Below are 23,370 nucleotides of genomic sequence, written 5' to 3' on the forward strand. Positions count from 1 at the left end.
TGTGTAACTTGTTTATCATTATGAACTGTCCGATACACACGGCACGTATCTCCATCCTTATGTTTCAGATGAGAAAATTTCATCTGATGCATTTTACACACTGCAGTGAGTGATCTTTTTTTTTGTGAGTGATCTTTTGAAACTGAAATCTGATCATATCTCCATCCTGCTTAAAATAATCCAATGACTGCCAATCATTAATATGTAAAGATGAGAATCCTAAGTATCCTAAAGGACCTGCTAGTCTGTCTCTCCTTCCCTTTCCAGCCTCACTCACATGGTACTCCCCTCACGCACTTAGCAAGAGCCCCATTGGCCTACTATCAATCCCACTAACCTATATGTGTCTTCTGTGCCACAGGGCCTTTGCACGTTACCATATGCATAATTCTTTGGTTCATGTTTGTTTCTTCCTCTAGACCAGGGGTTGGGTAACTATAGCCGGCTGGGCAAATTTGCTCTACCGTAAATTTTTGTAAATAAAACGGTATTGGAACACGGCCACGTCTGTTTGTTTCTATATTGTCTTTGGTCACTTTTGCACTATACCTACCTATTGAGTAGTTGCTATAGAGACTGTATAGCCTGTAAAACCTAACATATTTACTATCTTTCCCTTTACAGAAAATGTTTGCTGACTCCTACCCTACATTATAACTTCCATGAGGGGAGGGTCTGGCTAGGTCTGTTATTTTTTTTTAACACAGCACCTGCAGCATTTAGAACAATGCAGGCACATAACTGTCATCCAACAGTCACTTGCTGAATGCATGAATAAGTAATTTATCAAAGATAACAGCTCACAAATGGCAAAGTTCTTTCTCGAATCCAGATCCCTGGGCTCCTGTCCCAGGAGTCTTTCTTTCATCATATTACTCAGAAACAAGGGCAATATTGCACTCATTCCAATACCGAAAGCACCAATCTTCTAATTTTCTGATGTTCATCTTTCTCATATCAATATTCCAAATAATATTTTGTTTGTGGAAACAAAACAACACAAAACAACCTCTGATATTTCCCAGCTCATCTTGTCTTTTCTAGTCTTTCCTTTTCTCCCAACCATGTAAGTTATTTTCTTCTCAGCAACTTCATCTGAAAAAACCTCCCAGATTGTGGGTTACTTTTGCCAACTACTTGATAATCATAACTGCCTTCTCCACAAACTCAAATTACGGTAATAACCAGGCAGGGTTGTCATGCACAGTTGGTAATTATAAGAATTAATATGCAATATTAGAACTTGGGGAAAGGAAGCTGGGGACCAGAAACAGATTAAAACAGACACACGTGGATGCACAGAGTCAGGGACTTTCAGCTTTAAAATACTTTCCTCTGCTTTCTCCTCAGACGTCCTTGGTTACGGCTTGATGTGCAAATGATACTACAGGCATAGTGGTTAAGAAGTAGACTCTGGGCTCACGCTGCCTGGATTTAAAGAAATCCTGGCTCTACCATGAACTAGCTGTGTGACACTGGGTAACTTAACCCCTTCATGTTTCATTTTTTTCTTTTCATCTGTAAAATGGGCATGATGGTGGTCTTTACCAGAGTTGTCTGTGTGACAAATATGTGAAACAGTGCATGTAAAATACTCAGAATAGGGACTTCCCTGGCGGTCCAGTGGTTAAGACTCCACACTTCCACTGCAGTGGGCACGGATTCAATCCCTGGTCGGGGAGCTAAGATCCCACATGCCACCCGGCACCGCCAAAAAAAAAAATACTCAGAATAATGACTGGCATTAATACATCATAACTATTATTCCCATGAATGGGAGCTGAGCTGTATTTCTCAGGACTCAGCTGTCTTCTTTCTAAAAATGGGAATGCTGGGTTAATTTTCACAATATCGTCTTTTCCCCTTGTTTCAGCTGAGTAGAAGATTGCTTAGTGATTGGATGTGTTCAAACATTCATCACGTCCCTTCTCTCCCTTGTCTAATGCCTCTCCAGTTTGCTGCAAATTTGCAAACTCGAGGTCCGCTCCTGATTCTGTACTGTCAATCCATAGATTCCATCATTTCCTCCTGGCCTCTGCTTGATCACCATGTCACCTCCACTTTGGGACTAACCTCTGATGGAAAGAGCAACAGAAAAGCTTCCTGTTTCCATCATTTCTTGCGACTAGATCATAGACAGTCTTTCCCTGGAACAGGAAGCTGCTTTCCCTCCGAATCAGATGACCCTCCATAGTCATGAAAACAACGTGTTTTGGAAGTGCCGGTTTAGTTAATTTCTAAATCCATTTCCCCTTGATATTGGCCACATACTACTTACGCCAGCACCGCCAGTCACTGAGGTGCAAGGTTCAAAACAACAGTAACAATAATTGTTCCCTGGTGGTGGCTGGAAAGAGTCTCCAGAGCATTTACAACAAACACATCCCCTTGGAAGATGACTAAACAACTGTTCTTCTTCTTCCTGCAAAAGGTTCCAAATATCTCAGCCTAGAAAGCAAGAATGATTTCAACAACTAAGGAACACCTAGGACAAGCTGAGTTCCTAGCCAGGAGCCTCAGGAAACGAATGAAACATAAACCCATTTGCAATGTTGCCTCTTCCTTTGCTAATGATATTAAACCATACATGGGCCACTTAATGGAATTTTCTCCCCTTTGTCAAGGGGGAGTGGGAGGTAGGGATAAAGCAGATTGAGAATTGCCGGAATGCCCTTCTGATGAAGATTTTTCTGTGTGTTTCTAAACCTTCATTCTGTCAGTTCCTCAACTAGGGAAAGTCCTGAAATGAGAACAGCTATTTTTTTAATTTAGAAATTTTTAATTTTTAAAGGTTACTTTCCATTTACAGTTATTTCAAAATATTGGCAATATTCCCAGAGTAGGATAGCTATGTTTTTAAAAGCCTCAATTCTGTTCCTACTCTTTTTTTTTTTTTTAACATGTTGGTCTCTGAACCACTATTTCTTTTTTTTTTTTTTTTTTTAATTTATGGCTGTGTTGGGTCTTCGTCTCTGTGCGAGGGCTTTCCCTAGTTGTGGCAAGCGGGGGCCACTCTCCATCGCGGTGCGCGGGCCTCTCACCATCACAGCCTCTCTTGTTGCGGAGCACAGGCTCCAGACGCGCAGGCTCGGTAGTTGTGGCTCACGGACCCAGTTGCTCAGCGGCATGTGGGATCCTCCCAGACCAGGGCTCGAACCCGTGTCCCTTGCGTTGGCAGGCAGATTCTCAACCACTGCGCCACCAGGGAAGCCCCCTGTTCCTACTCTTGACAGGCAGGATGCCATCCCTGAAGACGTACATTTTATTTTCCCTGAACGTTCATCTTGGAGCACAAAGGGATCTTGAAACCATCCACTCTAGCCGCAGGCCTCTCTCCTTTCCGAAGCTTCTGGTTTCAGGAACACGCTTGCGCCAGACGCATCCACCACCATCTCTTAAAATGCACACACCTGTTCCAGGACTTTTGATGGTCCCTTAGGAAAATGTTCCTTGTTCTTTAAATGATGAAGTTCTCTGATTTCATTAACTTTTCATCAATATACATCATCCGTTCTGTCTTATTCATTCTCATTCATGGAATTCTTGAATTTACACCTCTTTAAATAAAAAATTTGTCCACAGATATGTAAGGATATTTGTAGTGATAACTCCCCAACCGGAAAATCTGGCCTAGACCTCTCTCCAGCATAATGAATATGTATTTTCAACTATCAGCTGACTAAACATCTCTACCTGAATGCCCACCCCACAATTAAATGGTCTACCCATTAGAAAGTATTCTACTGAACAGACATTTTAATTATGGAAATGTTTATGATACATGTGAAATAATATATACAATATTATTACAATAATATATACAATTATATATATCAGGTATGTATGTGTATTTATTGAATGAAGTGAACAACAATGAAGATACTACCCAACCTCAGAACTAGAACATTACCAACACCATAAGCTATTTTTCTTCCCTAAATCTCATCCCCACCTCCTCATAGCTGCAATCCATAATTGTGTTGATTATTCTCCTGTTTTTACGGTTTTTAAAATCATATATGTATGTACCTCTGAACATATATTACTTAGCTTTATGTGCTTTTGACCTAGGTGAAACTACTCATGTAGTCTCCTGGGATTGGTTTTATGGCTCCGTATTATGTTTTTCCCCATTGGGGAAAGGTTCATCCCCACTGTTGCATGAAGCTATTGTTAATTTCCAGTGCTACTTAATACATGATTGTATAAATAGCCCACGATTCACTTATTAGGAATACTTTAACGTTTTTATTGTTACAAATACTGTTACCATGAGTATTTTTGTGTTTATCTCCTGGTGAATATATATGCAAGAATTTCTTTAGGCCCTAAAATCAAGGTGTACATATCCAGAAATGGAATTGCTAGATTTTATGCTCAACTTTATAAGATTGTTGTAAACAGTTTTGCAGAATTGTTTTCCAAAGTGGTCTGTTTGTATCAATTCAATCTTCTACTAGCAGGCTACAAGTATTTCCCTTGTTTTGCATCATGGATACTACTTGATGTTGTTAGAGCTTTTAATATTTGACAATTTAGTGGATGCAATATAGTATTTCATCTAAATTTACCTTTCCCTGAATTTTAATGAAGCTGAACAATTTTCACTTGATATTTACAATTCAGGCTTTCTTCCCTGTGAATTGCACATATGTGTCTTTTGCTCTTTTAAATTTTTTTTCCTTTTTCTTATTGATTTATAGGTAGTCTTTATAAATACTCATATATACTTGATATATCTATGCTTTCTATACACTTATATAGAGAGAGATAGATACTTGACAGTTACATGAATGGCAAATATATTTCTCCTAGTTGTGACTTTTCACCTTTATGATGCCTCTGATATAAAATATATGAAGCTTCAATATATTCAGTGCTTGGTGTGCCCTGTTTAAAAATCCTTCCCTATCTATGGGCTTAAAGGTATTCTCCTATATTTCCTTTGAAAGCTTTTAGAGTTTTGTCCTTTTGAATTTAAGTCTTATCTACCTACTGTTGCTTTTTGCTCATGATGTTGTGTAGGGATCCACTTTAATTTTCTTCCATGTAAATAACCGAATATCACAGGGCCTTATTTATAACAAATTGCCCAATATCTTAACTGCTGTGTCATGCCAGCTCTATTATAAGTTGTTTTCATATAAGGGGGTGTTCATGGGTTCTCTCTTATGCTGTGTTATCAATTTGGTTATCCTCAATTAACATTGCACAGTCTCAGCTTCTATGGCTTTATAACAAGTCTTGGTATTTGGTAGAAATGTTTTGACTATATGTCATTCTTTGCTCTTCCACATAACATTTTAGAATAAGCTTATAAAACCTATTAAAAGCCTCTGTCAGAGGGGCTTCCCTGGTGGCGCAGTGGTTGAGAATCTGCCTGCCAATGCAGGGGACACAGGTTCGAGCCCTGGTCTGGGAAGATCCCACATGCCGCGGAGCAAGTAGGCCCGTGAGCCACAACTACTGAGCCTGCACGTCTGGAGCCTGTGCTCCGCAACAAGAGAGGCCGTGACAGTGAGAGGCCCGCGCACCGCGATGAGGAGTGGCCCCCGCTTGCTGCAACTAGAGAAAGCCCTCGCACAGAAACGAAGACCCAACACAGCCAAAAATAAATAAATAAATAAATTAAAAATCCTTCCCTCTACTTTAAAAAAAAAAAGCTCTGCCAGAATTTTCATTGGGATCGCAATGAATTCATAGATTGAGAGATTTTACCTCCTAAGGTATCTATTACTTGTAACCATGTATCCTCCGTTTAAATCGATTTTTTTTTTTTTTTTTTTACTGATTCTCATAAAGTTAAAAAAAAATTCTCCATAAAGTTGTTGCTCATCTTTTGTTGGATTTATTCCTGGGTAACATGTTACTGTTTTCTCCCATTTTTTAAAGACTTTATTTTTTTTAGAGCACCCATTTTTATGTTCACCACAAAATGGAGAGGAAGGTACAAAGATTTCCCACATGCCCCTTGCCCCACACATGCTCAAGCTCCCCCTTTATCAACATCCTTCACCAGAGTGGAACATTTGTTACAACTGATGAACCTACAATGACACGTCATAGTTACCCAGTGCTCATAGCTTACCTTGGGGTTCACTCTTGGTGGTGTATGTTCTGTGGTTCTGAACAAGTGTATAATGTCATGTATCCCTCATTATTGTATCATACAGAGTATTTTCACTGCCCTAAAAAGCCTCTGTGTTCTATCTATCCTTCATCCTTCCTTCCCTGCCCTGATCCCCAACCTCTGGCAACCAGTGATCTTTTTACTCTGTCTATAGTTTTGCCTTTTCCAGGATGTCACTTCGTTGGAATCATACAGAAGCCTTTTCAGACAGGCTTCTTTCACTTAGTAATATGTATGTAAGGTTCCACCATGTCCTTTCATGGCTTGAGAGTTCATTTCTTTTTAGCACTGAATAGTTTTCCACTGTCTGCTGTTTTCTTTTTTTGAAATAAGTTTTCTGCTCTTGCTCATATTTGAAACTGCAGTTGACTTTTGAATATAACGTATCTGTAAATCTCACCAAGTGTTATATTTTCCTTTCCAATCATATACCTTTTACTACTTTTTCTGTACCTTACTACACTAGCAAAAAACATTTTACTTGATCAGTCTCTGATTTTAAAGGGATATTTCTAATTTACATAATTAAAAATGTGTGCTATAATTTTATATATTTCCTTTACCTGATAAAGTTTCCTTCTTTTCATAGTTTGCTGTGTGTGTGTTTGTGTGTGCGTAACATTATGGTGATTAAATTTTACCAGATTTTTTTATAGACACTGAGAAAATGTTTTTTCTCTATTTGCTAATGTGATGAATTGCACTTTTAGATTTCTTAATGTTACTTTATCCTTGCATTCCCAATATAAACACAACTTGATTATGGTATATCATATTTTTTAAGAATAAATGTTCGGTATATGTAGCTAATATTTTACTATTTTCTTTTTTTTCTAAACTTAACATTTTTAAAGATTAATTAATTAATTAATTAATTTTGGCTGTGTTGGGTCTTCATTGCTGCGCGCGGGCTTTCTCTAGTTGCGGTGAGCGGGGGCTACTCTTTGTTGCAGTGCACGGGCTTCTCATTGCTGTGGCTTCTCTTGTTGCAGAGCATGGGCTCTAGGTGCGTGGGCTTCAGTAGTTGTGGCACGCGGGCTCAGCAGTTGTGCCTCACGGGCTCTGGAGCGCAGGCTCAGTAGTTCTGGCGCATGGGCTTAGTTATTCTGCGACACGTGGGATCTTCCCTGACCAGGGCTCAAACCAGTGTCCCCTGCATTAGCAGGCAGATTCTTAACCACTGCGCCACCAGGGAAGTCCCACTATTTTCTTGAATAAGGTTGACTTACATTTCTTCTTTCTCATACTATTCTTGCCTCAGTTTTGGTATCAAGATTATGATGGTCTTTAGGAATCAGTTGAGGAGTGTCTCTTTTTCTATTCTCTCGGGAGAGTTTGTTCAGCTAAACTAGCCTGAAAAACCGTCTGAGGCTGCTGCTTCCTTTCCATTCACACTGTTGTGATACTAATACACAGGCAAGTAGAGCTAACTAACATCTTACTGTGTGCTTATTTCTTCCACTTTTCTGTGCTTTTTTTCTGGATGATTTTTCTTATTCCATTTTTCCCTCCTCACCAATTAGGAGTTAAAAACACTGATGACTTTTAACTCTTACCATAAACTTTTATTGGGCATAAATTAAATTTTAAATTTAAATTAAAAACTTATCATTATCATAATGCCCCTCCTGAGTACTAGGACCTTGTGGAGATGTTAATTTTGATCATTCTCCCCAACTTACCTGCTGATATTGTCCAATATTTCATCTTTTAACTGAATCAAATTAGACATTGTTTACTACTATTGTGTCACCTTTAAAAACAACAAAGTCTTATTAAATCTAATTTGGTGTAAAGTCTTTTCTAATATTCGGTGACACTAACTATATTTTATAAATGCACAGACTAGACCCATCTAGCAAATCAAGTGGTAAAGCTTAAAGTTAAGGTTAATCAATTATATGAATTGACTGTTTCCAAATTCTATGTAGACTACAGGCCTTTATGGAAAGAGGCCAGAGAGGTACATTTCTATTGCCTTTTCATAATGCCAATCCTGTCTGCATATTGGAATCTCTGCAGTAACAATACAGTTTACTATCTCTAATCCAACCTGCGTGCTGCAGCCTGATTTTTGCAAAGTGCTTTCTAATAAATTTCCAAGCTGTTGACCATAGAGCCAACGCCCTGCTCCTCAGCATGGCTTACAAGGTCATTCACCATCAGGTCCCTCCCTTGCTTTTTAGATTCATTCAAACCACAAACTTCATTCAACTCTATCCAGTTGTATGATTATCTTACTTTAACAGTCTGTCCCACTTTGTGCCTTTATAAAGTATGCTCATTCTTATTCACCCTTTAAGACGTGAACGTCACTGAGAAATCTTTCTAGATTCCCTCAGGCAGTAAGGTCACCCCCCTCCCTCCTATGTATGTTCACAGCACTTGGTAGTACAAGTAACCTGGTATTGGTAGTAAATGCTTGGTTCAAATTTACCCTTTACTCACTGTGACTTACATCTTGGCTTCTTTATCTGGTTAGTTAGGTTGCTAGTACTTATCTCATAGGGTTGTGAGACACATAAAACCAGGCCCCAGTAATGACTGCAAGTGCTCCAAAAATGCTCTCTTCATTTTTAAGTGCTGAATATGTGGAAGATGCCAGGAATACATCTACAAGACGAGCAGGATGTCATTCTTTTGCTATGATGAGAAGGGGCTTATAGAACAGTAGAAATAAGCCTTGTAGTAGCAGCACTATAGAAAGATTACTCATTCAATAACCTTTTTCTAAACGAACGGTCAACATATATAAGCAATATATGTACAATATACAATATAATCTTTAAAATGTTTTATGAAAGTAGACTAAAAAAGCACAAATGACAACTTCTAAGAAGTGCCGTAAGATTAACTATGAGGTTATAGTCTGTGTTCGAAGATAATTAAAGGCATAAATAGTCTGTGTCAAGTGTTGGTTATAATATAACTTTCACATGAGATATTATTTAAAGGAATGAGCATCAGTAGTAGATACTGACTTTCAACTAAATTCAGACAAAAATGTTCTATATATTAGCTCCAGCACAGAAACTTAAAACACTTATCCAAGCATTGAATAAAACACATAAAATATGTCGTATCCATAAGGTTTATTTTAAAAAATTGTTAAAAACTAACCATACAGGAATATTAATATACTTAAAAAGTTTTTTCCCCAGGTTGAAGGAAAATACATTAGCAACATCTTCTAGACACCGTCTTTATAAAAGTAAAACTTCTAGATGATGAAATGTACTACAGTAGATTCTATGGTTTATACTTTTAATCACAGGATTGGAAATCATTCTCCCTACTGCCCTGTCCCCCAAATGTGGCAGTTGTTATACTTAATGACATTCAATCGTGTTATACTAGCACAGAACCTTAAATAGAGTACACACTGCATATTTACTAACAGAGCAAGTCTTTCTATCTGTTGTCACATAATTATTCTAGGTAAGCATGTGATTCTAAGTACAAATAGAAATACTACATCCCATGATTGTAAACATTCACCAAGAGCTTCCAGAGTACAATGAGTAATAGAGGTGGCCCAAGGGTCAGTCAAATGTTCCTCACTCATTTGGATACTGCTGAGATTAAGAAATAAGTTTGGAAGGCAAATTATCACAAGCCTTACTTGTATTTCTGTAAGAAAGTAGTTCTGGATATATATGTTTTTAGTTGAAAACACCTGAAAGTCATTCTAAAGACTGTATTAAGCACCATTTTCACTTACCTGAAATACACTGAGTTAAATTCAGCAGTACATGTGTGATCATTAATGTCAGAAGTTAAAAATAACGGTGGGTCTCAAGTTCCCTTTTGTGGATACATATGGAGTACGGACACTGAGTTCCAGTGACGCTAACAGGAACCACTCTTGCATACCAAGGGTAGTAACTCCCCCAAGGCCACATGCAACCCGTAAGTCTGAGGCACGACTATTACTTCTGTCAGTGGATGCTGTACAAGCAGATTTAAGGCTGTATTCGGCTATAAAGAGTTCAACCTCCTCTTTAGTATTCTTCTTACATAGATCATACACACGATTCAAAATTTCATTGGGTGGGAGGTGAAAAGTCCCCAAATACTTTTTAAAATACTATTCTCCATACAATTTATTGTCAGCATATTTACATAGGGGAATGTTCATACTTAAAACCATTCTTAAAAAATGCAACCATGTTTTTTCAGCTCTTATCCCAATTTCCCCAGGAGTATCCTCATCCTCATTTCCTGACTTCTGGCCAACTGCACATTTGTCAGATCGTTCACTGCAGTCCTCAGGCAATTCTGATGTTGCTCTGGAGGAGAAGAGGCATTTAAATGTGTTCACTGCCACCCACTCTGGGACAGGCCTGGTTGCAAAGAAAACGGTGTTCCTGGTGTTGAAGGATAACTAGGAAACCCATCTGGCTGAGCTGGGTAGCTTTCCAGAGCTGAAGCTGAGTGGACCTGATGGAGAGATGAACACACAGGTTAGGAGAGTGCCAAATTCAACCAGGCCTGTACTTGCTTTGGCCTGTCCCACACTACAGATATTTAAACCAGGAAAGAAAGAAAAAATGTTGGGGCAAGGGAAGTCTGTTCAGTCTCCTGAAATTTGTAAGAAACGTTCAAACTTCTTCAGATGTAGAGGTGCGTAGAAATGTCTTTAAAATGTTTAATATCCTTTTAAAAAAATTAGCAGGTTTTCTAGAGAAAATTCGCCTTAATGGTCCATTATTTTAGCTTAAACTGTAGAAGACCAGCTAAAATTTCACTGTCACATCTAAAGATTCCATCTGTAAAATCTCCAAACTGAGATTTAAAAGTCTATAAGCAAGAAAAACAATTCTTACAGATGAAGATATTCTACCACCTTTGTTACCCTTCTGAAGGAAAACAAGAATAATTTGCAGATTCTGGGAAAATTAATCATCAAATCTCCAGATGTTCTGCTCAGTGCCATTTTTTTGGCCAGTGCCAAAATATCACTATTTATCTGTATTGCAAAGTTATCACTACAGAAGCTATGTTACACGTTACCGTTCTATTTCCACCAGGCGTTGCCTACTTACCTGCTGTAACAGTGCTGACTGTGCGGCTGCATTATGCTGCAATTCCTGCAAGGATGATTGTGAAGGATTCTGGGAAAACCCGGGGATACCGGGGAGGGACAAGAGGCCTGGAAAAACAGAACTGCCTGCAGCTTGAAGTCCAGATGATAAGCTAAAATGATAGAAGAACAGGTCAAAACGCAAATAAGGGGACTTCCCTGGTGGCCCAGTGGTTAAGAATCCACCTGCCAATGCAGGGGACACGGGTTCGAGCCCTGGTCCAGGACGATCCCACACGCCCCAGCGCAACTAAGCCCGTGAGCCACAACTACTGAGCCTGCGAGCCACAACTACTGAAGCCCGTGCGCCTAGAGCCCGTGCTCCTCAACAAGAGAAGCCACTGCAATGAGAAGCCCGTGCACCGCAACGAAGAGTAGCCCCCGCTCGCCACAACTAGAGAAAGCCTGCGTGCAGCAACAAAGACCCAATACAGTCAAATAAATAAATTAAACAAAAAATGCAGATAAGACATAAAAGCTAGTGCGTCTATATTTGTCAAATACTATCTTAAGATGTTAAAAAAAAAAAATCTGTTCCCTGTTGGAAGGAACCATAAAAGTCAGCCACTCACTGATATAAAACTTTCCGTTATAAAGTGTATTATTCTGAATTCAGTGTGTTTATGTTTGCTGTTTCAAAATCAAGATAAATTACCAAATACAAATCCTAAAATTATCTGAGCAGGCATTGTTATTTTATATATTTATCTTAACATAAAACATTTTTCGAGCACCTAAGTGCCGACCCAGAAAAACAGAATTTCGCGCCACCAAACAACTGGATGCCGATTTTCATTTGAACGACTTCAAAACAAGAGCATGAACGAGTTAGGTGAAGGATGCTTTCCCCTCCAGACCATCCACCTACCCGGCTTGCGCAACCAGAGCGGAGTTGAAACTGGAACTAAAGGCGGAGGCGAACCCGGGGAGGACGGGAGCGGGCGACGGGGCGGTGGCGGCGCCGGTGGCGGGCGGCTGCAGCCCCGGGAACGAGGGCAGCGCGGCCGTGGCGCCGGAGACGGAGAAGCCGGGGTAGGAGGGAGCCGAGGCCGGTAGAGGTCCCTGCGCCACGGAGAAGAGCGAGGGCACGGCGGCGGGCAGGCTGAGCGGGAAGGCCGCCGCCGAGGCGGGCGCCGAGGGGCCAGGGGCGCAGGCGGGGGCGGACGAGGCGGGGGCGCCGAGGGGCGGGTGGGCAGCCTGGGCGAAGCCGCTGCTCAGCGAAGTGAAAGGCGGCAGGGCGCTGAAGACGGGGGCGATGGGCGCGGAGGAGCCGTGCGCGGGCAGCGGGAGGGCGGGCAGGGGGCTCGAGCCGCTCGGGGGCGCGCTCAGGCCCGGCAGCGCGGGGGCGAGGCAGGACGGTAAAGTGACGGGCACCGAGGCCGCCGTGTACGCCCGCCCCAGCGCCCCCGACAGGCCCAGCGCGCCCGGAGCGGGGCCGGGGGGCGGCGGGGGCGCCGGGCCCCTGAAGGCGGAGGGAGTGGGGCTCGCGGGCTCGGTCTTGATCACCACCGTCAGGCTGGTGGCGGCGGGCGTCGACGAACCGGGCGCGTCTGCGTGACTCGCGAGCGGGCCGTGCAGCAGGGCGGCCGAGGAGCCGCAGCCCGCGGGCCCCGAGGCGGCGGCGGCGGCGGCGGCGGCGGCGGCGGGCGCAGGCAGAGCCGGCGGCGTGGAAGCCGCGTTGGCCGCCGGAGAGGGCAGGCCCGGGAACAGGGCCAGTCCCGGCGTGGAGGCGCGCTGCGGGCCGTAGCCCTTGTTAGGGGCGGCCGCCGGAGAGTCGGAGCTCTGGTTAGCGAGGGAGGCGAGGGAAGCCAGCCCACTGGTAACGGCGCAGGGTAACGTGGCAGAGTTGATCAGGCTGGTATCATTTGATGTCAGAAAGCCTTTTAAAGCAGACAGAAGGGGATTATTCACACCCAGCGGACAGGCAACAGTGGGAGCAGAACCGCAGGCGATTACGGAAGGAGTCGGGTTGGACACACCTTGGGAGGCCGGTGTTAAGGTCAAGGGGAGACCAGCAAGAACCGAGGACAATGAGGAGGAATCGAGGCTGCTGGCAGAAGCAGCAGCAGAGGTGGCAGCAAAGGGGAGGCTAGTGAAAGGGACAGAAGTAGAAGCAAATGTTTCACTGGAAGCAGGGGTGGCGCGAGGTGTAGAGGCGGCCTGAGGGGCTGGGGTAGGGGTGGCAGAAGGACCTGGCAGTGGAACGAGGCCAGAAAAAACGGAAGGAACAGGAGCAGACGTGGTGCTGTGAACAGAAGTCACCGGTGCAGCCAGCAAGGAGAGGGTTCTGATGACTGTTGGATTGGGCGTCGTTGGCTGAGGTGCGTGAACAGCCGAGACCTGTGCCGGGAGCACAGGAAGGACAGCGTTCAGCAGGTCCGCCCCAGAGAGGGCGGCAGTGGCCGGCGCCGACGGATGATTTACTGCCTTGACCGGGGAAGCAGCAGGAACAGGAGTTGCCGCGGGTGTTGAAGGGTTAGAGCCATGAGGAGAAAAGAGCTGACTCGCTGGGGTAGAAAATGCTGTGGCGGGAGAAAGAGAGGCAAGAATTTACCATCACGCTGAAATGTCAACTTTTAACTCAAAAGAATTTGTAATATTTAACACATGTCAAAGAAAATCAATGACAGGTACAATAGGCTATTGCAATGTCTACATTGCTGGATTCCACCACCCTGATTTTCACCAGGGAGCCTCAGTTAGATCCAGCTGAGTTCTAGACTCTGCTCAGAATAGCCTTCCAATTCACAGTGAGGCAGCCTTGACAAGTGAGCAAATAAACTTTCCTTTCATAGTTTCCCATTTTTTCTTTAAAAAATTCAAAGAATTTAATTGTGATTAGTGTTGGTGTACTTTTAATTCTCTCAAACCACTTGTCTAGAGTAATAATACAAGTCATTTCCCCTCTTAAGAGCTTTCAGGACATCATTTCATCATTTTTAGAGGCATACAAGGCCATCTAGGATTCAGGCCATCTCTCCAGTATGCCTGGTTGCCACTCTGTGAGTTGAACTTAATATTCCAGATTATCAATCTATCCAGTTTTCCCCCCAAGCATTCTCATATTGACTCCTCTACATATTTTAACCTCTAACTTCACTTGGCTGGTCCTAGGAGCTCCTTTAGCAGCAAAAGCCTTGTCTAATTCATTTTTAGAGTCTTCACGCCTAGCCCAGTGCATGGCATCTGTGAGTTTAATAAGTGTTTGCTGTACTAGATACATCATGATTACCTCAACTACAGTCCTCAAACCCACCCAAAGACTTATTCTCGAGACTTCTAGAGTTTGCTACAATACTTTCATTCTGATAAACTCTACAAATCATATAAGCATTTTAGGGATGATCTGGGTTTCCTCCCTGAATCAGTTTAATGAAAGCATTGGCCTCTGATGATCTTGTTGGTGCCAAATGGAATGCTATACTGCTATACTCACATCGAAGTCTGTTCAGCTGTAAACAGAGAATATTCCTTTTCCAGGGATCATCAACTGAAAGACATTTTCATGGACTAAGACTTAAATGTTTAAATCTATGCAAAATAAAGACTCTGGACATAAGGAAGCTGACATGGTCAATGAAGTAGTGCACTGTGTTAATCGCGGGTGGAGAAGGGACCATAGGAAAAGAACAGAGGAAACCCACATCTACATAATTCATTTGTACTAAGTGATGGCCAAAGGGTGCCGCCTTGGGCTGAACAAATTTTACAGCTGTTTTAGAAAATAAATATGATAGGAGAATTGACAAATAGTAATATATAAATATATAAACGTCAAACTCAAAAGATCTGTAGTTCATACCATAGTCATGTCATAAGCAGTTAATTTAGTATCAAAGATAGCTATCAATTTAGAGTATATATGAAAATGGACTTGTATCTTTGTATTCAAATTGTTTTACAAGAATTAGAAGCACAAGGAATATATGCCCAGTTTTGTGTATGTAAATAATGTATCAAAAAATTATTTAGGTTAACATTGGTTGGGAAACATTTGGTTGGGAAGCATTTGAGAATTCACTGTCTTACTTATTAACTTCATGCTGAGGACCATGTAGTTAATGACAGATGGCAAGGTAAAACCAAGCTGTCCCACAGTGTTCTTTATAGCAGCCTCTGTTGGAGATCTTTTCATATAATAACACAAAAGTGATGTACTATTAATCACAGTGCCTGCAGTTACAATGGAACACAACAAAAATGAACCCCTGAGAACCATACCAGGAGAAATATCACTTTCCTGTCATCTAATTTGGTTGTTAACCATAAAACACTATGTGTTAGGTCCTGTGCTAAGTACTTTACACTCGTCATTTCATTTGTCCTCACATAACCCCGCAAGATAGGCACTAACACCCCCATTTTATAGATGGGCAATCTCAGCCTTGATGTGATTAAGCAACCTGTTAAAAGATCATGCAGCTATTAAGTGGTGTTCAAAGGATATAAAGTTTCAGTTATGCAAGATGAATAAGTTCTAGAGATCAGCTGTACAACATTGTGCCTACAGTTAACAATACTGTATTGTGTACTTAACAATTTGTTAAGAGGGTAGATCTCATTAAGTGAGACCTTAGTACAGTAATGATGATGATGATGATGAAAAGGTCATGCAGCTATGAAGTGGGAGAACCAAGATCTGAACCCACGTCTATGAGACCCTCGTTCTTAAGCATTATACTAGTTTGTATTTATTTTTGTTTCTTAATATGGTTCAAAAAGGAAAAAAAAAAACTTAATCATGCTAACCTAACATAGCAAAGGAAAACAAAGTGTGCTATTCCTAACAAAGGAATGACAAAGGAATAACTTATGACACTTAATCTGCTGCTTCTCCTCAGAAACAAATCTTTTAATGAAGCTGAGCATAAAGGCTGAAGTTTCCTTAATCTCTTTTTCATAGAAGCTAAATAAGCTGCTCAAGGTTACAAAGCTGGGTGGTGCCAGAGCCAGGATCAAAAACTATATGTCCTGCATCTCAGTGTCCTTGCCACCCTGCTATGCTACCTCCTTAGAATCTACCAGCTAAAAAGCACTGTTTCGGCACATTCTTAGGGAATGGAATTCTCCCACCAAGACTCCTAACCGTGCACCATAACGATTAGATTCATGTGCTACTTTGCTACACAAGAACTGGTCCAGGTTTTGTATCACACCAGAAGGCGTCTCTTTCCTGACCACGCACATCTTCAACTAGGGGGAGAATGAACTGTTACAGCGCTGCTGCCACCTGCAGGCGCCATGGACCACGTCTCACCTTCCTCTTCCAATTCCACTTTCTGCTCTGGTGCCCTGTCTTCTTTTCTTAAATTAAATTCTTTCTTCTTTTCTTACATTAAATTACACTACCCCAAATACTTATTGAAATAATCAAGTCTAAAAGATATATCTGACGTAGCATTTGTCAAAAATTGTTTTTATCAAAAAGAAATTGTTTATATATTTAAGAAAATGAGGCTTCAAATATCACATAATATAAAGTGAATGCAGATATAATGCCACCTAGCACTTTGATTGCTTGAAAGTTTTACAAACAGGATACAAAGGCACATGGTTACTTTTAAATCCAGTTAGTATGTGCATTTCATGTTGTATGTATAAAATGTACCGCTATTAAGCCACTTTCAGCAAGTATCGATTAGTTAAATTTTTTAACCAGGAACTTTCCCTAAAGCATAAGATTACAAATACACTCAACTCAAACTGATCTCAGTGAATAACAGAGCAGGGAGCCAGGACAGACATCAGTTATCTCTGGATCAAATTTGGTACTTACCTGGATTCTGTGTAGGTTTTGACTGATTGGAAAGGTCTTCATTCTCTATGTGAAAATAAATAAATAAATAAATAAAAGTTGATTTCAAGCTTTAAACAAATTATTCACCACCATAATAATCAGAGACTGGGGTCAAAAAAAGAAAAATCCAGGATATGTATGTATACTGTGTTAGGAAAAACAATATATGCCTATAGAGAAAGAAAGGAAATAAACAAAAATCATAGTAGTAACTATATGAAGATTGCTAGGATTATGAGCAACTGATTCCCACCATTTCTCCTTAACTTACCAGGCTTTAAGCAAACATTGTTATTTTATAGATATATTTAAGAAAGCTTTTGGGAAAGATGATGGCCTGAGTGTGCCAACTAGGAGAAAGTGCAGCAAGAGGGCAGTGAGGAGCCAGTGTCACTGGCTAGGCCGACAGTCACTGCTGGGCACCAGTGCCTACAACAGGGAGGAGACCGGGAAGTGGAAGGTGGATGCTGAGGGCAGAATCTACTGCCGTCCGAGGAGCCAATCTACGAGCCACGTGGATCACAAAGCAAACTGAAAGAAAGTGGCTCTGCCTACTTGCTGTACTCAGTTCCAGAAAAGACCCTATGCTAGGAGGGGTCAGGGAGAACTACCCTAGTTGAGGCTGACTTGAATCCTGTGAGACCGACAACCTAAAGCACACACCTCCCCACCCCCATGGGAAAGGACCTGTCTAACTGAACAGGTCAAAGATACCAATGGAAAAAAATGACCTCGCATGGCTTGACAATAACTGCCCAAGAAACCAACAGTGTGACAGGCATAAGGTGCAAAGGGAACCCACAAGCCCTGACATGGTGAGCAAAAACGATCACAGCTTGTTTAAGGGACTTAGTATAAATAATAACGACTGAACAGATGGTGTCTATCAATGGAGAGTCCATGAAAGAAAGAAAAAGAACTTTAAAATCCTGTAATGCAGATTAAGAATATATATACACAAAACACTGCAAGAAAATACTGCAAGCAGAGAAGGTGAAGACTTTAGATATAAAAATCTAACTCCAAATTAATAAATGCAAAGAATGATGAAGATTAGAAATAACATTGCTGAAAGCCAAATTACTTAGTTGAAAATAAAAAATTCCATTTAAAATGGCAAAAATACAAAAAAAAAGGGTATCATAAATGAATAGCTGAGAGACTTAAAATAAATACAGTGCAAAAGAAGAGTATTAGGAGAAAAAAAAGAACAGATGAAAAAGCATTAATTAAAGAAATATAAGAACAAAATTTTCCTAAGCTTTAAAGACTTGAGTTTTCATATCCACAGGGCTTAGAGAGTTCCAGGAAAGATCAACAATACGATCCATACCTAGACATCCTGGCGAAATATCTGAACTCCAAGATTAAAGACATTTATGAACTCTGAAGATAAGGAATATTTTCTTTGTAAGCTTATAGAAAGAGACTACTTTTCTAATAAAGAAAAGAAAACAGGAATTGGGTTTCTCATCTACAACCCTACACATACATGCACCCTTTTTGAAAAAGCTACTTAGAGAAATTTTCTACCAGATGAAAATTAGAATGAGTATATGAGGACAGGGCATCATAGAAGAAACAGTTAAGAAGCCATGAGTTCAGAGGTACAGAAAGAAAAATGTTATAGTAGTCCATCAAAATACACAAATTGATGAAAAAGGAGAGGGAGTAAGGAAGTCAATGGTGGAACGTAGGACAGCTGTTTTTAATTTCTGTACACTGACAACCATTAAGAATATGAATCACTAGTGATATTAAAGACAGAAATTCTAAGCTTGGGTAGGGGCAAGGAAACAAAAGGTGTTAAAAAAAATTAAAAAGCAATTTAATCCAAGTAAACAAAAATAAAGAAAATAAAAAACTAGGATAAAAGAATAATAATGAGTACAAAAATAAAATGGAAGGACTAAGAACAAATATGTAATTTTTATGATTATCAGAAATTCCTATTAAGTCTCTTCCCCACTGGTTTAAAAACTCAGATTCCAGCTATATATAATTTACAAAACAACTAAACAAATAAAACCAAATAAACAAAACCCTAAAAAAAAGAAATTTAAAAATATACAGGCAAAACACTTGAAAAATGAAAACGAAAAGGAGTGAGGACCCAATAAGGGTCAATACCCAATAAGGCCAGAGGGAAAAAAGTTATAGTAAAGTGTAAGTCAGCTGACATTTTATACCCAGAAAATTCAAGAGACTTTCAAGAAAAAAAAAACTACAATAGGGAATCAGTAGTAAGTACCTAGAAATGAAATTTCCATTTATAATTGTAACAAAAAACAAAAACAAACCCTCTAAAATCCTGAGACACAAACCTAAGGCAAAGAACCTGTATGAAGAAAACTACAAAATCTTCTTGAAAGAAGCAGAAATTAACACAACATTGTAAATCAACTATAACTCAATTAAAAAGCAAAAACAGGGCTTCCCTGGTGGCGCAGTGGTTGAGAATCTGCCTGCCAACGCAGGGGACACGGGTTCGAGCCCTGGTCTGGGAAGATCCCACATGCCGCGGAGCAACTGGGCCCGTGAGCCACAACTACTGAGCCTGCGCGTCTGGAGCCTGTGCTCCACAACAAGAGAGGCCGCGATAGTGAGAGGCCCGCGCACCACGATGAAGAGTGGCCCCCACTTGCCACAACTAGAGAAAGCCCTCGGACAGAAACGAAGACCCAACACAGCCATAAGTAAATAAATAAATTAATTTAAAAAATTTAACTTTAAAAAAAAAAAAAAAAAGCAAAAACAAAAAAAAAACTTCTTACAAGGCCTGGGTGAAAAACACTACCATTTGACAGGATTTAAAGACATACATATGATTGAATGGTAAAACTTAATATCGTAAAAATGTCAAGTATCCCCAGATTACTATGTAACTATAAATACATAAATTCAACTCTTTTTAACTGCATAAAATGACCTTAAAGTTCAGATGGAAGAATCAATTTCCAAAAATGGATAAGAAAAGTATGAAAATATAGTGAGAAAAAGCTAACTTTATCAGATGTCAGAATATACTATAAATCTGCTAATCAAATCAATATGGTATCATCACAACATAAAGTCACTAGATTGGAACAGAATAAGGAACCCAGAATAGAGCCATGTGTGTAAATGAAAACTTAAGATAAATGTATTATTTCAAATCACCAGGGAAAACAGATTAGTTAATAAAGACTGCTGGCATGAATGGACTGACTACCATCTGCAAAAAAAATTAAGATGAACCTATATTTCACCCCTATGTGAAAATAAATTCCAGAGGGAGTAGGAATCTTACAAGGCCTAAATTACCTGGACTACCTAGGGTTAAGAATTTCTAAACTAAGGTAACTTGGTTCCAGCTTTTCTTTCACAGCCTCTATCTGTCTATGCAAAAATGTAAAACTCTAAGGGCAAGAGGTATCATAAACAAGGGCAAGAAATAAAATGACAAATTTTAGAAAAAATGTTTTGCAACTTTAGTCAGAGTACTCAGCTACAAACAACGGAGCCACTCTGGCTAGAAAAAAAGAATTTATTAAACACTAGAAAGTAACTTTGAGTCTCTGGGAAGGGCAGAATTAAATTAAGACAGAACTTACTTTAAGTTCTATCCCTACCTTACACATATACAGAAATAAATGGCAAGTGAATGAAAAGCTCTACGTTTAAAAAGAATCACTACAATAGTAATTAGAGAATGTAGATGTCACAATGTTGAAATGGGAAAGGGTTTCCTAAACAAGACATAAAATTCAGGAGAATGAAATAAACAATAACTGATCAAAATAAAAATTAAACTTTTGTAAAAGACAGACAAAAGGAGAAAGCAGCTAAATCAGCCTTATCAGATTGGCAAAAGTAAAAAAGAAAAAAAAAAGCCCCAAACTGATAATATCCCATTTTGAAAGGGTGTGAAGAGACCCTATGCTCACATACCCTCACTGGCAGGTATAAACAGGTGCAGTCTTTTTGGAAAACAATTTGACAAGATAGAGAAAAATATTTACACTTCATATCCCGTATTCCCAATGGGCCCAAAGAAAAAGGCTGAACTGGAATATGCTGGGGAGGTTCAGCCCTTCTGAGCACCTTCTTAAAAGCCTTTCCTCCCCGCGGCAGACAGAATGTGCCCAAATGGCGACACGCATTAAGTCGGTGATGCTTTTCCACAGCCTGTCAGCTTCGTGCTCATGAAGAACGGTTCTTGTTTCTACAACCTGCTCGTGTTCACACATGTGGGCCACGGCTGCTCTAGTGGAACCTGTATGTTTCACTCAGATCCATCATCATGCTCCGGGGCTGTGCTCCCTGTTAGGACGCCACCACATCCCACAACCGCCCCCTCCAAGTGTACCACGTACAAGCTATTGACTTTTAATACCCCGTAACAACATGATTTTACCTGCTGCTACTGGATTAGGAGTATATGGAGGTGGAGGGGGCACACCTGGAGCTATGACATTGGCTAATGGTACCAGACCTGCATTGTTATAAGCACCTAAAATAAAAATATAATAGAAAAAAATATATAAAATCTAGCATCATTCTGAGTTCAAACTGTATTGACACAGCTATCTAATTCATTTCTAAAACTGTTATATAGTACAGTTGCATTTTACACAGAGGTTTGGGTCTACGGTTGAGTGAAAAGTGAGATCAAATGAGACAACCAGAGACTTCTATTTCCCACTGCAGGCTCGCTCCAGACATAACTCACTGAAGGGCATGGTGGGCAGAACCGGCCAGATTTAAATTATCTGCCTTTTCTGTCAAGCACACACACTCGGCCTTTTTAAGTTAAATGCATTAATGATGCCTTTGAATACCAACTATCAAAAAGGGATTCAAGATGATTTACCCATAAGCAAAAACCCATAAAAATAATTAATGATGAGAAGTAATATACAATTATCAAAAGGAAAATATCCTAAATAAACTGTCTTCTGCATTGTTGTAGACCAAGACACATGGCAAAATAAAGCTCATGACAGCATATTTCATAAGTGCTCCAGATTTGCAAGTACATGTATCAATATTTACTTTCAACTTAATAAATAAAGAGCAAAAAGAAAAAAAAGTAAAATCTGAAAGAGCGCCTTACTTGGTGCAATAGTTGCATGTGGCCGGCATGGAGGTATCGGATAAGGAACGGGTTTATGTGGATTGTATGTTGAAGGAGGCTAAATGAGGGGGAAAGAACAGCAGTTAGGAGAAAATCAAGTAAGTCGTCTCCTGGCAAAACAAACTACAGCTTGTCTTGCAAAACATTTAGGCCTAAGAGGCCAAAAAATGCCCCAGCATATCAAACGCCACTGCACTAATACATGGTACAAATGAGGAAAATGGCTTTAATAAATGTGGTTCCTATTAAATTCCAAAGATAGATCCTGCCAAAGACTGCTGTGGAGGTGTTTATTTTTTTATTTCAGTTGTAAATCGTCTCCAACGAAGGGCCAAACCTTATCCTGAACAGCAGATTCTTCTCTGACCCAGTCTAAATTAATCCAAGAATTCCTATCTCCTCCTATGGAACAGCTACTCAAGAACTTCCAACATCCTCCTGAGAATTCATCTTATCATTCTTACCCTCTTTTCTCCTTTTGGAAGAAAAAAGCACTATTTCCTTTAGCATCTGGCGTTCTGACAACTCTAGTAGAACGTAGACTGGAATTATGAATTCAGTAACTTAGTCTTTTTGCCTTTTGAAATCCACAAATCTTTCATTTTAGAGTTGATAGAACTTATGTAAGTAACAAGGAACATTCAAAGGGTTGATCTCCAGAGAACCGGAGGTATCCAAAGATAGGCCACATGCTGTACTTTTAACTACAGAGAGAGAGAGAGAGAGAAAGACAGAGACAGAGAGAGAGGATGCTAGAGCACGCACACCCACTCGAGGGGGCTGGCACTCACGCCCCTGCAGCAGAGGGGCTCCACTGGTGGTAAGGGACCCAGACTCTCTCTAGTGCTCAAAACGGCAGCCCTGGATGATGTACTAGTCCTGCACAAGGACTATGGTCTGTGACTACCTTGCTATAAACAACTGCCACTGGAGTTCTTGTCAGGCGGGCAGGCAGGACTGCAAAGTGGCTGTGTGGAGGCCTCCAGTACGTCAACTCCAACAATCCTTCAACCCACGGGCTTGCCTTCTCCTGTTCAGTTCATATTCCAATCATTCTAATCACTCCCTTGAAAATACTCTCCACCTCCTAGCTCCATTCTTACTTCACTAACACTAATGCTAATTCAGCCACCAAACCACAACCTTCGTTAAAGTGAACTCTCCGCACTCCACATCTCCAAGCAAACAGCTGAATGTGGCTGCAGAGAAAAGTAAGAACAGTTCATCTGGTCTACCTTTAAAAT

At 40.6% G+C, this 23,370-nt stretch overlaps 1 protein-coding gene across 4 annotated transcripts in view; it reads right to left on the bottom strand.

The window, feature by feature from the left end:
- Nucleotides 1-9,207: 9,207 nt before the first annotated feature.
- PROSER1 (proline and serine rich 1) overlaps nt 9,208-23,370 on the bottom strand; it is a 28,576-nt gene continuing 14,413 nt past the window's right edge. The window contains exons 8-14 of one of the 4 annotated variants that reach the window (XM_059903071.1): nt 22,106-22,184; nt 21,407-21,502; nt 16,990-17,034; nt 14,650-14,703; nt 12,082-13,735; nt 11,176-11,326; nt 9,208-10,570 (exon numbers count right to left, since the gene is read on the bottom strand). In XM_059903071.1, the coding sequence (XP_059759054.1) occupies nt 10,448-10,570; nt 11,176-11,326; nt 12,082-13,735; nt 14,650-14,703; nt 16,990-17,034; nt 21,407-21,502; nt 22,106-22,184 (2,202 nt within the window). In that variant the 3' untranslated portion in view covers nt 9,208-10,447. The remainder of the gene's footprint in view (nt 10,571-11,175; nt 11,327-12,081; nt 13,736-14,649; nt 14,704-16,989; nt 17,035-21,406; nt 21,503-22,105; nt 22,185-23,370) is intronic. The other 3 variants (XM_059903073.1, XM_059903072.1, XM_059903074.1) reach the window with 3 other exon arrangements.

This window comes from Balaenoptera ricei, chromosome 18 (genome assembly GCF_028023285.1).
Source record: "Balaenoptera ricei isolate mBalRic1 chromosome 18, mBalRic1.hap2, whole genome shotgun sequence".
NCBI classification, from domain to species: Eukaryota; Metazoa; Chordata; class Mammalia; order Artiodactyla; family Balaenopteridae; genus Balaenoptera; species Balaenoptera ricei.